The following is a 13098-nucleotide window of genomic DNA, read 5'->3' on the forward strand; positions in this document are numbered from 1 at the left end:
TATCTCTACTTGTCTCCACTACTCTCCATTAAAAATGGGTCATCATAGGGCCAAGATAAAGACATGGCCAAAACACACAAACACACACAATCAGCAAAGCTGAGTACATAAGCGTAATTAAACACACTAACATGCATTCTCCTATCATCACACACACTTACCTCATTGCACCTGTTTACAAGCACACACAACAATCAACAAGACACAATGACTAGACACTAATTAATTCATTTTGCATTGATTACGCATCGAACGGGTTTCCACCTACTAACCTCCCCCAAATAAATTTGAGGTTAACTGGCACTAACCGTGCCAGCGACAAACCACACAAAGGTGGCGGAATTCCTGCGCATAATAAATAATAAAAAGGACCTGTACTCCATTGGAAGTTATGGTTAAATCTAAAACCCCATAACCCCCCCATTGTTCATACTCAAGGTATATACGTTCCAAGAGTTTTGGTGCGTAATCTCTTTCACTTTACGTTATTTACATATTATTAGACTTGGTGATGACTCTCAAAGCATAATAAGTCAATCAACAATAATTATACAATCAAACAAACATACATATTTAATTCTTGAATAATTAATGACCACATATTATTTATTGTTGAACCCTTTTTAATTCTACCTCAGTGTCAAAGACACCTTAAACGCATAATGCGCCAAAAATCCTATCCCTCGGTGTTAAAAACACCTTACGTGCACAAAGGCACCGACATACAATTTATTCCTTGTGTACATAGACACTTATATAGCTCCTTCCTTATGCTTAAAGCATCAATAAAAATTATATGAACCATAATAAAATTTCTTTCAATATTCTAGACATAATTAAACAATTAGTTTAATTAAACATGCTCTCTATCATGCCATAAATAAATATGTAGTCTATATAATCATGCCAAAATATAATTTTCCAATCCATAAACCATCACAACTAATTCATGCTTCACAATTCAATCACCAACACCAATAATTCATGATTCAATACATAAACCTTAGCATGATACTACTTGTAACTGATTGAAATTAAACCTAGCATGATTCTACATCATCAAAATATGCTAAGTACGTGAACGTACCTCAAATAAGCTCTTAAAATAATCGAGTACTCTACAACAATTTTCGAACCAAGTCTTCAACATAAAGGGACAATAATACTATATTAATTACCCTTGTATACACAATTTCCAGCAACTTAAACTCACTTTAAATAACTTATAATAATCTGAAAATTATTTTAAAACCCCTAATTAAACTCCTTTTTAATGGATAATCACAACCTTTTATTAAAAATCACAATTATACTACTTAAAATAAAATTCCAACATTTTAAACTAATCAAAAATCCTTTAAAACTTCATCAAAATACATCTTTATACTTAAATTATCCATAGAAACATTAAATTATCTCTTACCCCTTTTAAACTCAAAGATAAAATTTAAAGCATAAAAAAAAAAACTTCGTTAAAAATCAAAAACTGCTCGAAAATCGTATTTAGAGGCTGAATTTGGCCACGAGAGGGTTCTCTCTTAAAACGTTGTTTCCACTCGAAAAACACTACTTTTTTTTTATCAATATCGGAGGAGTTTAGAACCTGATCGGGATTAAAACGAGATTAATATTAACGAACGGAAATCTAATTATTAAAACATGAATTTGCGTGTTCAAAATAAATCTGGAATTAAGTTAAACTAATAAGTAGTTATAATCACCAAAATTTCAAAACATCATTACTATAAAAGCCCTAAATCAATTATTCATAAAAACCTAAAATCATGATTTTCAATAATTAAAAACCCTAGGTTATAAAATTTACAAAATCTGAAAATTATAAAGTTCAATCATCAAAATACAATTTGATACTAGTTAAATTAATTTCAAACAATAAAATCAAAACCCATAAATCAATAATTATAATTACACAAATTAATAAAACAAAAGAGTGAGAAAATAAGACTAACCTTTTTGTGTGGGAAATTTTTGGGAATTCATGGGGTATTTATAGAGTAAAAAGTGTAGGGTTAAGTTTGGGCTTATAAAAATGTGGGCTTGAGTTATGGGATAGGGCTTAAGTTATGGGTTTTGGAATGGGTTATCCTAATAAGAGTATGTAGGAATAATTTACATTGCCCAATAATTTATAAACGTTTGACCCAAAACTTATTTTACTTTTATAAAACTTTATATTTAAAATACTTTAACCCTTTAAAATATTTAATTAAACCCTTGACAATACATTTTATTAATACTTAAATACTTTATAAAAATACATAAAAATACGGGGTATTACAGTTATGACAACATATAATGGTCATATATGATTTCAAACGGCATTATATAAACCTGAGAATACTTGGGCATCCAACTAGAAAAGCTAACACTTGACAGTTTTTGAATTGAAAGTAACACGAGTAATAGTCTTCTTGTCATCAAATATCCATTTTTCTGAACTTACCTCAATTTTATTTATTTTTTTTGTTTTTCTTTTTTGAAATAAGATCAATTCATTGATAAAAGATTCATATGACATTTACAAAAGATATCAAAGCCAACAAATACAAAGCAGATCAAATCAAATAAAATTCTAATTTGACAAAACTACAATTGTGAATGAGATTCGACATTGATGAATTCTCTTGTCTCTTACATGGATGTCCTTTGCACTCTTCTACAAGGGGGTCTTGCAATCTATTGTAATTTTTGAATTTCAGAACACGGCGCACAATCATCCACATACCATAAATACTCTAAATTCGGAACATCAAGTACAAGCTTGCTCCCTAAGATACTACTACAGAAAAACGTATTCAATTTCAATGTACGAAGAGAATGTGAAGAAATACTGATGGGAATCACAGGACTCAAGGAACCACATAGAGTCATGTACTCAAGAGACGGACAACTCGAAACGAGCCTAGTCAAAGAGTCATCAACCGGGAAGCAAACTACAGAGATATGCAACTCTTTCAAGTTAGGCAAACACAAAGTCGAGGGCACTTCAAGATCAAGATTCACGTCGAGCTTCAACACCTCTAGTGTTCGACAATTAAAGATAGCCGAGGGCAGCTTATCAGGCTCCCTTACACGAATATGAATATCGAGCTTCTTAACCCCTCGGCTTAAGGGATATGTTAACCACTCATTAACATGTCGAGGTTCCAATTCGGGGTAACAACAAGTATCATAACAATAGCCTACAGTCCCTACATTACAATCGAGATTAGTTTTCGCAAAGTGAAGCCTAAATGTGGTAGTAATTTTCGACTGACATGCTTGCAACATGTTATCAACAAACATCTTGAAAGTAGGGAAAAGCTCGGTCAAGTGTGGATGTTCCGCACAATGTGATATAGGGGAGTCGTCAAAGTCGAGACGTGTTACCCCGGTGAAAAGCCGCCTCCATCGCCTCGACAAAAGACTAGTTGCAACGACATCCTTTGTTGGAAGGTATGAAAGTATGTTGTCTAATAAAACATGATCAGGTAAATTACTGATCCTATCTTTAACTGCACTATTTTCATCCCTTTTAGGCCGTTTTCGACACCTGAAGCAAGAAATCATGACACTTTGAATAAAAATTAAACTAAAATTCTATCTATCTTGTTAAAGAACAAATTAAACAAAAGTCGAAGAATTACCTCAACATTGCTTTAAGATCAAACATAGGATTTGATTCAAAAGAAAATTTACAGCGATTATTGTGTATGATGAGAAAAATTATAGTTGAATTAATGTACGCTTTTTGGTTATAGAATATGGAAATTTGAAATTAATTAACAAAATACATATAAATAAACAAGAACTAATCCTTGTCTCATGGTGTCAGTGTGTCACACGCCTAATATTATTAGGAAACTCTTTAGATAGTAAACTTCTATCTTAACTTTGACTTCTAAACCAAGTTAATTTGCAACTAATAATATAGGAAAAATATCTTACACAACCGTTGCAACCAACTACCCATTAACCAATCAAATAATTGGGCTTGTTTGGCACCATTTTTAGTTTTCAATTTCCTTTTTTTTTAAAACTAAAAACCAAAAACAAGAAAAAAGTGTGTTCACTTTTTTTTTTTTATCAATTTTCAAAATTATTATGATTTTAATAAGCTTAATAATTTTTTATTCATTATGTGACATATATCATACACTTATAATAAACAAAAAACCAAAAAATAGAAAACCACAGCAATGTCAAACAACCCCGAATTCAATTTTTGTTTTTTGTTATTTAATTAAATTTCCAAATCCTCCTATCTTTTTAAGATTTTTTTTTTTTTTAAATTGGTTTTCCAGAGAGATGCATTACTATGTGGTGTAACCATTATATGAGTACTAGCATAGCGTTTTAAATCATGTTTTGTACCTTTTGATTAGTGGTTATATTTTTTTTTTTTTTTTTTTTGACAGCTGGAAAAATTAGAGAAGCTAATCTCTACGGTTTGTACACCTGACAGAAATACAATGAAAATTTGGAAGTAATTTCCCTATGTTCTGAGAAAGAACTCTTCCTTCCTGCAATCCTATGTTTTCTCCTAATGCTAATGCTAAGTACATTATATTCTTCTAATGCTAATGCTAAGTACATTATTATCGTATGACTTGATTCATATTTATTAAAATCATCCAATGGAATTACTCCGTATTTCGGATGCAATAGCCACTAATTCCACATATTAACAAGGCAGCAAAGATCAACATCAGATCCCCATAGATGGGCACAAAGCTCATATACCTCTAGAACGCCCTCACACTCATGTACCATAAGTATCGTACTATTGTGCACCTCGTGGTAGATTGATCATAAAGTACTTAAAAGTTGTCCTAAAATAAGTAGTGTCCGTGTTTAAGAAATTAAGAGTACTAAACTGTTATGTTCTGACAAGTGAACTTAGAATTGGAACCAACGAGTCTTGAGTTGTAAATTGTAATGATTGTACTCGCTCAATAGCAGCAATAAAGAACACTCTGTATCAGAAAGTAAATCCGCAATAATTTTTTTGTTCAATCACACTTATGTAGGAAATAATGCAAAAAAATTATGCTCTTTTTTTAAAAAAATAAAAACATGATTAATATATAAAAATAACTAGCAAAGATTCAGGTATGTAAACATCCCCCTCCCCCAAAACAAAAGAGAAAAAAAAGTCTCAAAAATATGATAATACGGGGCCACATGCTTCAGTGTCCAATCACACTGCTCAACCTAATATAAATGACAGAAAACACAAGAAACGGGAGAAGAGGGGGAAATTAGGGCAGGGGGATCTTGACAAATAAAGAGGTGGGAAAAAATACCAAGAAAATGAAGATGGTAACATAACAGATGCATAAAAGACTAAGAGAATGAAGCAGCAAAAATAACAGCACTTGAACATGCTTCAGACAGGATTACCAATTGAAGCGAATTTCCATGAACCTTAACAAAGATCAAAAGGCAGGTTAGGGCGGCAATTTCCTTCTAATTACCAGGAAATTTACAAGCTACTTGTGTTATAAGTTTATCAGATGTATCATCTTGCATACTCATATCTACTTTAACACCTTTAACAAACCAGGAAATAATCACATCAGTTATAATTGATTCCTGTACACCATTTCATACAAGAGAGCGTTTGACACCCTAATTGTCAATTGACAAAAAGAGAAACTTGAATAAGCCGCACTAAAGTTCCAATGAAAACTTCCACAAACATAAACATATTGGACATAAGACTAGCCAATATGAACAAAAAGACCGACTACACCTGCCAGATCAATTCAGAGGCTCGGCAGAAAATTACCTGAAGTTAACTAGTGTTAACAATGAAACATACAGTCTACCAGCCAGGCCAGTTTGCTTTGCTTGACAAATTCCTTTTTTCATGCTTTCACTCAGCACATCTACTTCTGCTTGAACTTAGTAGCTTAGCTAATGGAAGAGGTTTCTGGAAAATGGAGAGCAAGGAAGGGGGGAAAAAGAAAAGAAAGAAAGACCAAAGGGGAAATATTTTTTTTCATAGAAAAGAAAAAAAAAAAAAAGAAAAAGAAGTAAGGCAAAAGATATTGGCATAAGCCAAGCACTAGTGAACTCAAAAGCAAGATATACGGCTATAAACCTTCATATATAGAGCAAAAATCTATAGATAAACAATCTTCGAAAACACCTGTCAACCCCTTAATACAAAAAAACTCTCCTTTGATGGCATACCTCAGTTAAAATTCACAGAACATGTCCTTCCAATTTCACTTGGAAAAGTTCTAACAAAAGCTTCCATTGTGAAGTCAGCACCTGTGCATCAAAAGTAACAGACCCAGCACCCGGGAGAAAAGGGAAAAGAAAAATAAAAAAAAATAAAAAAGAAAACAGAGAGAAAAGACCTAAGATCAGTGACAACTACAAGGAGAGGTTCAATGACCACCCATCATTGACACATAAGTTAAAATTAAAAAAAATAAAAATAAAATAAAAAATCGAAAAATAAAAACAAACTAAACAAAACCCAAAACAGACTATTTAACATTTTGACCAGAAAATGCACAATGGAAAGAATTATAAAAGCTGCCATCCAGATAGCAGTCTATATCACACTTTCTCTCCCTCCCTTGACAGAATTAAATTGAAACATAATAGTCCACCAGAGAACCCCAGCATTTCTCTATCATGCAAAATCTTACCAAAGACATGAACAACAAAACATTTCAGATTATTTTAGGATAAACTCAGAAAAAAGGCATATTTGTCCTCAATTAATACTGCAAGAAATTCGTTTCTGCTTTAGCAAGAGAAAGTTAACATACATTTTATATCAAAGAACCTTGCTACTAACACTGGACGTTGACATTGCATAAAGGAAGATAAAAAGGCTTCACAAGTCACCAACAAAGAAACCATTGCCCTCTTTCACCTCCATCATACCTGCAAAAAAAGAGGCAGCAAGGCCAATTTGTGTAAAGAACAATATCATCAGAAACCTCTGAGCACTGAAACAAATTATAAGCAAGCCACTGCTCATCCGCAAGTTCAGAATTCAAACAAATTGATCCTTCACTAGCTTTTGCCTGAGGTCAAACTGTCACGGTCTTGTGAAGAAATTTGAAGAAAGATGTGATCCTCAAGCTTCAGAACCATTTTCCTAATATAGATACAGCTTGTAGCTTGTTGAGCAACCCCACATGAATATCTCTCCAAGGCGGTAAATCTGAAATTGTACTGTCCGTAATGCTTATCATCAACATTAACCTCAACTCGGCTATGAGTTAAAGAATCTGAATGAGCTGATTATTGACTAGCATCTCAATTATCACCACCTGTGAATACATAAATTTTAATATTTTTAGCAAAAAGCGCGAATTTATTAGAACTTCAGACATAGAGCATAAAAACAGAGATGTAGACATGCAGAGGAATGAAAAAAGGAAAAATATACAAACTAAATTTCACCTTCTCGCTCAAAAGAGTAATCAGGATCAACGCCAATGTTGTTATTTTCAGCAAAGGTTTCTAGATCACAATTAGACCGACTCTTAGAGTTTTCCGCAACATCAGAGCGATCAGATTCGCTTTCATAAATTGTAGCTTTAATTGACTTGCTTTTATCACATTCAGATCTTTCACTCTCAATGATAGAGGGGTTCTTTCCAGAACAGTTGCTTAAGGAAGTTCCATCCCTGGGGTCAGTTGAATTCCTGGAACTCTTTTCGTCTTCGTCTTTTACATACTTTTTGCTATTGCGGTCTAGTTTATCATTAATGCTTCCGCTATTTCTCCTTTTCTCTTTGCCTTCAGGAGACTTTGATCTTGACCGTCTTCTATGCTTATCCTTCAATTTGTCCTCTCTATGCCGAGAGGACTTGCTGCCTGTGTGGGATTCGTGTTCTGCAGATAATGATCTGGAACGCCTCCTATCACGATGCTTACGTTTTTCTTTCCTGCCTTCATCCTTTATTCCCTTATGCTCAACATCATCTCTAATAGATTTGGATGCTGAGTGCCTGGAAATCTTAGATTTATCCTCATCCACTAATTGAGAGGATGTCTTCTTGTAAACTTCTTTGACATTTGAAGTGGATCTAATTCCTTCCCCACATTTTGATTCTTCTTTTTCATCAACAGGCTCACCTTCTTTCACCTTCGAATGATCCTTAGTGTCCATTGATCTTGATCTTGATCTCGATCTTGATCTTGACTTTGAGCGCTTTCTTTGAGTTGTTAAGTTCTCATCTGAACTTTGGGGGGACAACTTGCCACTCTTATCATGCTTATTTTCAGATGATGCAGACCTAGAACGCCTCCTACCACGATACTTTGCCTTCTCCTTGCCTTCATCAATTCTCTTACTCGATTTGTGTCTATCCTCTACAGATTTAGACCTAGATCGCCGACGATGTTTCAACTTCTTGTCTGCATCATTCGCAGGGGAAGATCTACCTCCTTGGTGAAGTCCAGGTGATTTGGAGCGGTGACCAGAATTCCTACGATGTCGAGGTTTTGGTGAATCTGAACGGTCTCGATACGATCTCCTCCCTCGAGGACTAGAACTCCTACTCTTATTCCTTTTGAAATCAGACACATGATAATCACGTGATCCTTTCGAATCTCTCCTTCCAGATCTATCACTAACATCTCTATATGACCGCCTATCATATTCATAGCCTGTATAGTGGCGATACCTTACTGGAGACCTGGATCTATGATCTCGAGAATGTCTTTTCTGAGGAGAAAAAGAACGAGATCTATGACGAGACCTTCGAGGAGACTTTGATCTCCGACTACGAAAATGGCGTGCAGGTGAGAAAGATCGAGATCTACGTCTTTTACCATAACTTATAGGTGATCGCGACCTTGACTTGGACTTAGACCTTGCAATAGAAGGTGATGGAGATCTGCAATAGAAAAAATCATAATAAGCAACAAAAGAAAAACTGTAGTATCAAACAGGCCAATGTTAACTTCTGTCATGTTCACTAAGTATATGGCAAGAGAAATATCCTTTCATCTATCAATTAACTTTAAGACAGCCCAAAATATAGATGTTACGTGACGCACAGATAGAGCAAGAACAATCCCAACAGTATACAGATATGAGCACAAGATTCACGACAATAATAACACATGCAAACAATCAACCAAATCACAACTATTCCCACAAATTTCGGCACAAGTCAAAAAAGAAATATCCCTAAGAAACTGCACCGTCAACAATCCCCCAGGTTGTCAAATTCTACAGTTTTTTAGATGAAATCTAATCATATCAGATAAGACAACAAGCAGCAGGAAAAATAAACAAAACCGCACGACTAACTCCCAAGTCATACCTAGATTTTTTCTCTGGCTCTTTTTCATCAATTACAAAACCATCAGCCCTCAGTTTCTTTGATATTTCTGCAGCTCTAGCTGATGCTAAATCTGTAGCAGACTTCACTGTAGCAGCACGGTTGGCTGCTTGCTGTGCAGTCATTGTCTGCTGCATCAGCAATGCTTGCTGAAACTGCATCTGCTGCATGGCTACTGCTTGCTGCATCATAATTGGCAAGGATGAAGCTGAAGAACCAGCAGGTTTCTGAGGAAGTGATTTTGCCATCTCAACATTCAAGGGGCGGCCACAAACATCCATGTTATTGAGAGCAAGCGCAGCCGTTGCCTCTTCAGGTTTTGCATACTCTATGTAAGCAAAGTGCTTTGAGTCAGTGATCGTGCAATCCACCACAGTACCACAAAAGGCAAAAAGTTGTTTCAGGTGTTCTGCTGTGAGAAGAGGATTGAGGTTGCTAATTTGGACGGTTTTCTTCAACACGTCAGCTTTATTATCTGCCTCAGATGCACCTGCACATAGTTGCTAGTAACATCAGAAGGATCCCCATAGAAATATCTGATTGTATGTAAATTTTTACTTTTGGGGGGTCTGGATGGACTTAAGGAGAGGAGAAAAGATATTAAATGTGAGAATAGATGATAATATACTCATTAAGTATTAGCATTGACAGTTCATTTCTGACGTTGAAAATATAAACTACTTTATGTTGGCAAAAAATATTACTATTTAGCACACTTATTTTGAGCAAATCGCCAAGTTCTATTCACTAGCTTCTGAATGTTGTTTCAAAATAAATTCTTGGGATTAATATACTGTTAGTATACACTCAAGCCTAAAGAATATCATGAGATAGAAATATAAAGGTTTTCTGACCTACTAGGGCACAAAAGTAACATCTATATTTCTCAGATGTTCGCTCTAAACCATCATCCCTCAAAAAAGGAAACTTCTTTAAAAGAGGTTTTTTTTTTCTTTTTTGGGTGGGTGGGGGGGGGGGGGGGGTGGTGGAGATATTAGTAGCAATGATAGAAACACATAGTGAATATATTAACAGTCATGACAATGATGATAGCAACATTCAAAGAAACACAATAGGGAGGGGGGTTAGGGGAAAAGGGGTAGAGTGCAGTACTGGAAGAATCTTTAGACAGCTTAGATTGAGCCTGTAGCTGAGCAGTATGGGCTTGAAGAGCCTGAGCAGCCATGATTGCTTGTGCCGCAGCCATTGCAGCAGCAGAAGGTGCCATTGGAACTTGGCTCATGGTTCCCATGGTAGAGGTTGCAGCTATTGCACTCATGAGCAAGTTGTGTGTGGGGTGGGTAAACTTGCAATCTGTTTTGAAGCACCGACCATTAAGAAATTCCCTACATACTTCCCCCAAGGAAGCTCCAATACCAGGCAAAATCACCCCACCAGAAGGGCCAGGAACAAGTCCAGGAATCATCCCAACCAGACCAGGAAATGCCCCTGAAACAGAACCAGCATAGTTTGGCATGTTTGGCATATTAGCATTAACAAGGTTTGGATATGACACTGTTGGAGCCACACCAAGCAGTCCTCCATTCGAACTTCCTGTAAAATGTATGACACACAGCATTCAGCAAAGACATATATGGAGTACAGCAAACAGCAAATAGCTCATATCCAGTCCAAAAAAAGGAGTAAATATAGACGCCCAAGTGACCTAACCAGTGCATTTAAAAAAATCAGCTTGTAACACAATAACATTAATATCATAATAACACGAGCCCAATTATGAATAAAACAAAATAATATGCACATGCAACAGTTGACAAGCAACAAGTAATTCTACACAATTGGCAGATCAATTTCAGCTGTCCCCTAAGAGAAAGCTCACATTTAGCCAACAAAAAATCAGCAAAGTCAATGGCAAGAAAACAGTCATGCTAATGGGCTGTAATCAGACACCTCCCTTTGTCCCTCTTTGATCTTCCCACCCAACCGAAATTATAGATCTTCAGATATGCGCAATGATATCAACAAAGATTTTAGTTAATTAAGTATTTGATACAATGCACTAAGTTCATTAAATTTCAGTAAGACATCCCCCCCCCCCCCCCCCCCCACAACTCGAAATTAAAGTTTTCCAAGTGTACACAATTACAAGTCAATCAATCAATCAAAGCCTTAATCTCATAAGTGGGGTCAGCTAACAAAGAGTAAAGATCAACAAAGAGCGTAGTTGATTACTAAGCATACACATTTCAATGCACTATATTTATTACTTAAATTTCAGAGGGACATTGTTCCAGTTTCCTATTCTTTAACTGAAGAGATTGCACTCCATTTTGATCGCTGAATCTCACATTATCATCAACTAGAATCTCCGAGTTCAATAGAATAAAAGCAGAAAGGTGAAAAAGAAACTACCTGCACTGAAAAATACAGGAAACGGGCTGCCCATGATAGGCCTCCCATTGCATTCTACATGGACCATATAATTTCCTCTCTTAGGGACAGCATAGGTAACCGTATACGTCCCATCACCCAGATCCTTCACAATCCCATCAATGTCTGAACCTCCGACCCCTACTCCCGGGGTAACCTTAACCTTCACCTGAGCATCACCTTTAGGAATCTTTCTCCCATCTGAATCCTTGGTAATCAAATTAAACGTACACGGTGAGCCTGCCGACCCACCAGAAACTCCAGCCCCAGCTGCAGTACACTTGGAAGGATCAACTGGCCCAATTGGCTTGTTTACGAGATCTTCTGCCTCGTCTTCACTGTCCGAAGATAAATCAAGAGCCTTAGGTTTGCTCTTGTCCACATCCTTGAAAGTAGCCTCAAAAGCCGCCTTGGCAGCCGCAGTTTTCTCGGCTTCGCTCTTCAGCTTTGCTTCCTCAGCTTGTCTCGCCCAAATTGGCCGAATAGCCACCGCATTCCGGTCAGCCATCAAACCCTAATTACCTACAATTCCCAGAAAATTAAAAAAAAAAAAAAAAAATTCAATAGCCCCAATTATAGAATCAAAACCCTAGTTACCAAGAATTCCAAAAATTACATAAATTGAAATTGCAAGCAAGTAACTCAAATTGCCGAATACCAATTATAAAGAAAAAAATTCAACAAGTCAAATTAGCCTCAACTGAAGATAAAATGCAGAAAATCAAGCATAAAAAGGTATTCAATTAGCCCGATTTTTAGCTTAATGTGTAAAAAAAAAAAACAAAATTGGGAAATTGGTAAAGTTGAAAGATTGAGAGGAGAGAAAAAATTAAAAAGAAAAATACCAGAAATACAGTCGATTGGGAGAGATGATAGAGATCTGCGAGAGCCAAGAGGCTTTTGATATTTTGGGAGGGGTGTTCAATTCTTAATGCAATTTACCACAAATTATGATTAAAGGTTTTTTTTTTTTTTATCTAAGCTAATGTGCGATACTGCTTCTTGAAGTGGTTGAATTTTTAAGGTATGACCTTTTTCAAGATAACAAGTTGTGACTTTAATTTAAAGTATTAGACATTAGTATTTGTTAAAGGAAAAATTACAAAAGATAATACTCCTTCCGTCCTTTTATTACATCAACAATTTATCGTCGCACCTTAGCATCAATTTACAGCAGCAATTGCGCAACCAGGCCACCATTCATCTCCATTGGATCATCACGTGGGGGATTTCGGCTCATTGCCGGGGTTTGTGGGGGTTGGCTGCGGTGGTCGAGAAGGGATAAAATCAGGGCTGCAAAAGGGTGGGATGGAATAGGGACTGGTTGGTACCTTGGTGGGGTTGTGGGATGTGGGGTAGGGGGTGGTTCTGGTAGTGTGGATGG

At 35.9% G+C, this 13098-nt stretch overlaps 2 protein-coding genes across 3 annotated transcripts; both read right to left on the bottom strand.

Moving 5' to 3' along the window:
- Positions 1-2516: 2516 nt before the first annotated feature.
- On the bottom strand, positions 2517-6927 carry LOC145632446 (F-box/LRR-repeat protein At3g58900-like). 2 transcript variants are annotated; one of them, XM_081684822.1, is made up of 4 exons: positions 6789-6927; positions 6199-6279; positions 5792-5935; positions 2517-3553 (listed from the first exon to the last, which is right to left on the bottom strand). In XM_081684822.1, the coding sequence occupies exons 3-4, from the start codon at positions 5872-5874 to the stop codon at positions 2698-2700; spliced, it is 939 nt and encodes a 312-aa protein (XP_081540948.1). In that variant the 5' UTR covers positions 5875-5935; positions 6199-6279; positions 6789-6927; the 3' UTR covers positions 2517-2697. The 2 variants fall into 2 exon arrangements, with proteins under 2 accessions (XP_081540948.1, XP_081540949.1); XM_081684823.1 differs by lacking the exon at positions 6199-6279 and having other exon boundaries at positions 6789-6879.
- LOC145632445 (uncharacterized) lies at positions 6674-12715 on the bottom strand. Its single transcript, XM_081684821.1, has 6 exons — positions 12560-12715; positions 11697-12236; positions 10437-10877; positions 9306-9813; positions 7432-8873; positions 6674-7298 (listed from the first exon to the last, which is right to left on the bottom strand). The coding sequence occupies exons 2-6, from the start codon at positions 12220-12222 to the stop codon at positions 7285-7287; spliced, it is 2931 nt and encodes a 976-aa protein (XP_081540947.1). The 5' UTR covers positions 12223-12236; positions 12560-12715; the 3' UTR covers positions 6674-7284.
- Between the last annotated feature and the right edge of the window lie 383 nt (positions 12716-13098).

This window comes from Chenopodium album, chromosome 5 (genome assembly GCF_948465745.1).
Source record: "Chenopodium album chromosome 5, dcCheAlbu1.1, whole genome shotgun sequence".
In the NCBI taxonomy this organism is placed as follows: Eukaryota; Viridiplantae; Streptophyta; class Magnoliopsida; order Caryophyllales; family Amaranthaceae; genus Chenopodium; species Chenopodium album.

Bases quoted from the DNA above. Each gene is read 5' to 3' on its own strand.
- LOC145632446 (XM_081684822.1), bottom strand. From the start codon at position 5,874: ATGAAAAAAGGAATTTGTCAAGCAAAGCAAACTGGCCTGGCTGGTAGA. The intron at 3,554-5,791 runs GTAATTTTCTGC...TTCTTGCTTCAG, and splicing joins TTAACACTAGTTAACTTCAG to GTGTCGAAAACGGCCTAAAA.
- LOC145632445 (XM_081684821.1), bottom strand. From the start codon at position 12,222: ATGGCTGACCGGAATGCGGTGGCTATTCGGCCAATTTGGGCGAGACAA. The intron at 10,878-11,696 runs GTAGTTTCTTTT...TACATTTTACAG, and splicing joins TCCTGTATTTTTCAGTGCAG to GAAGTTCGAATGGAGGACTG. The intron at 9,814-10,436 runs GTACTGCACTCT...AACTATGTGCAG, and splicing joins GCTGTCTAAAGATTCTTCCA to GTGCATCTGAGGCAGATAAT.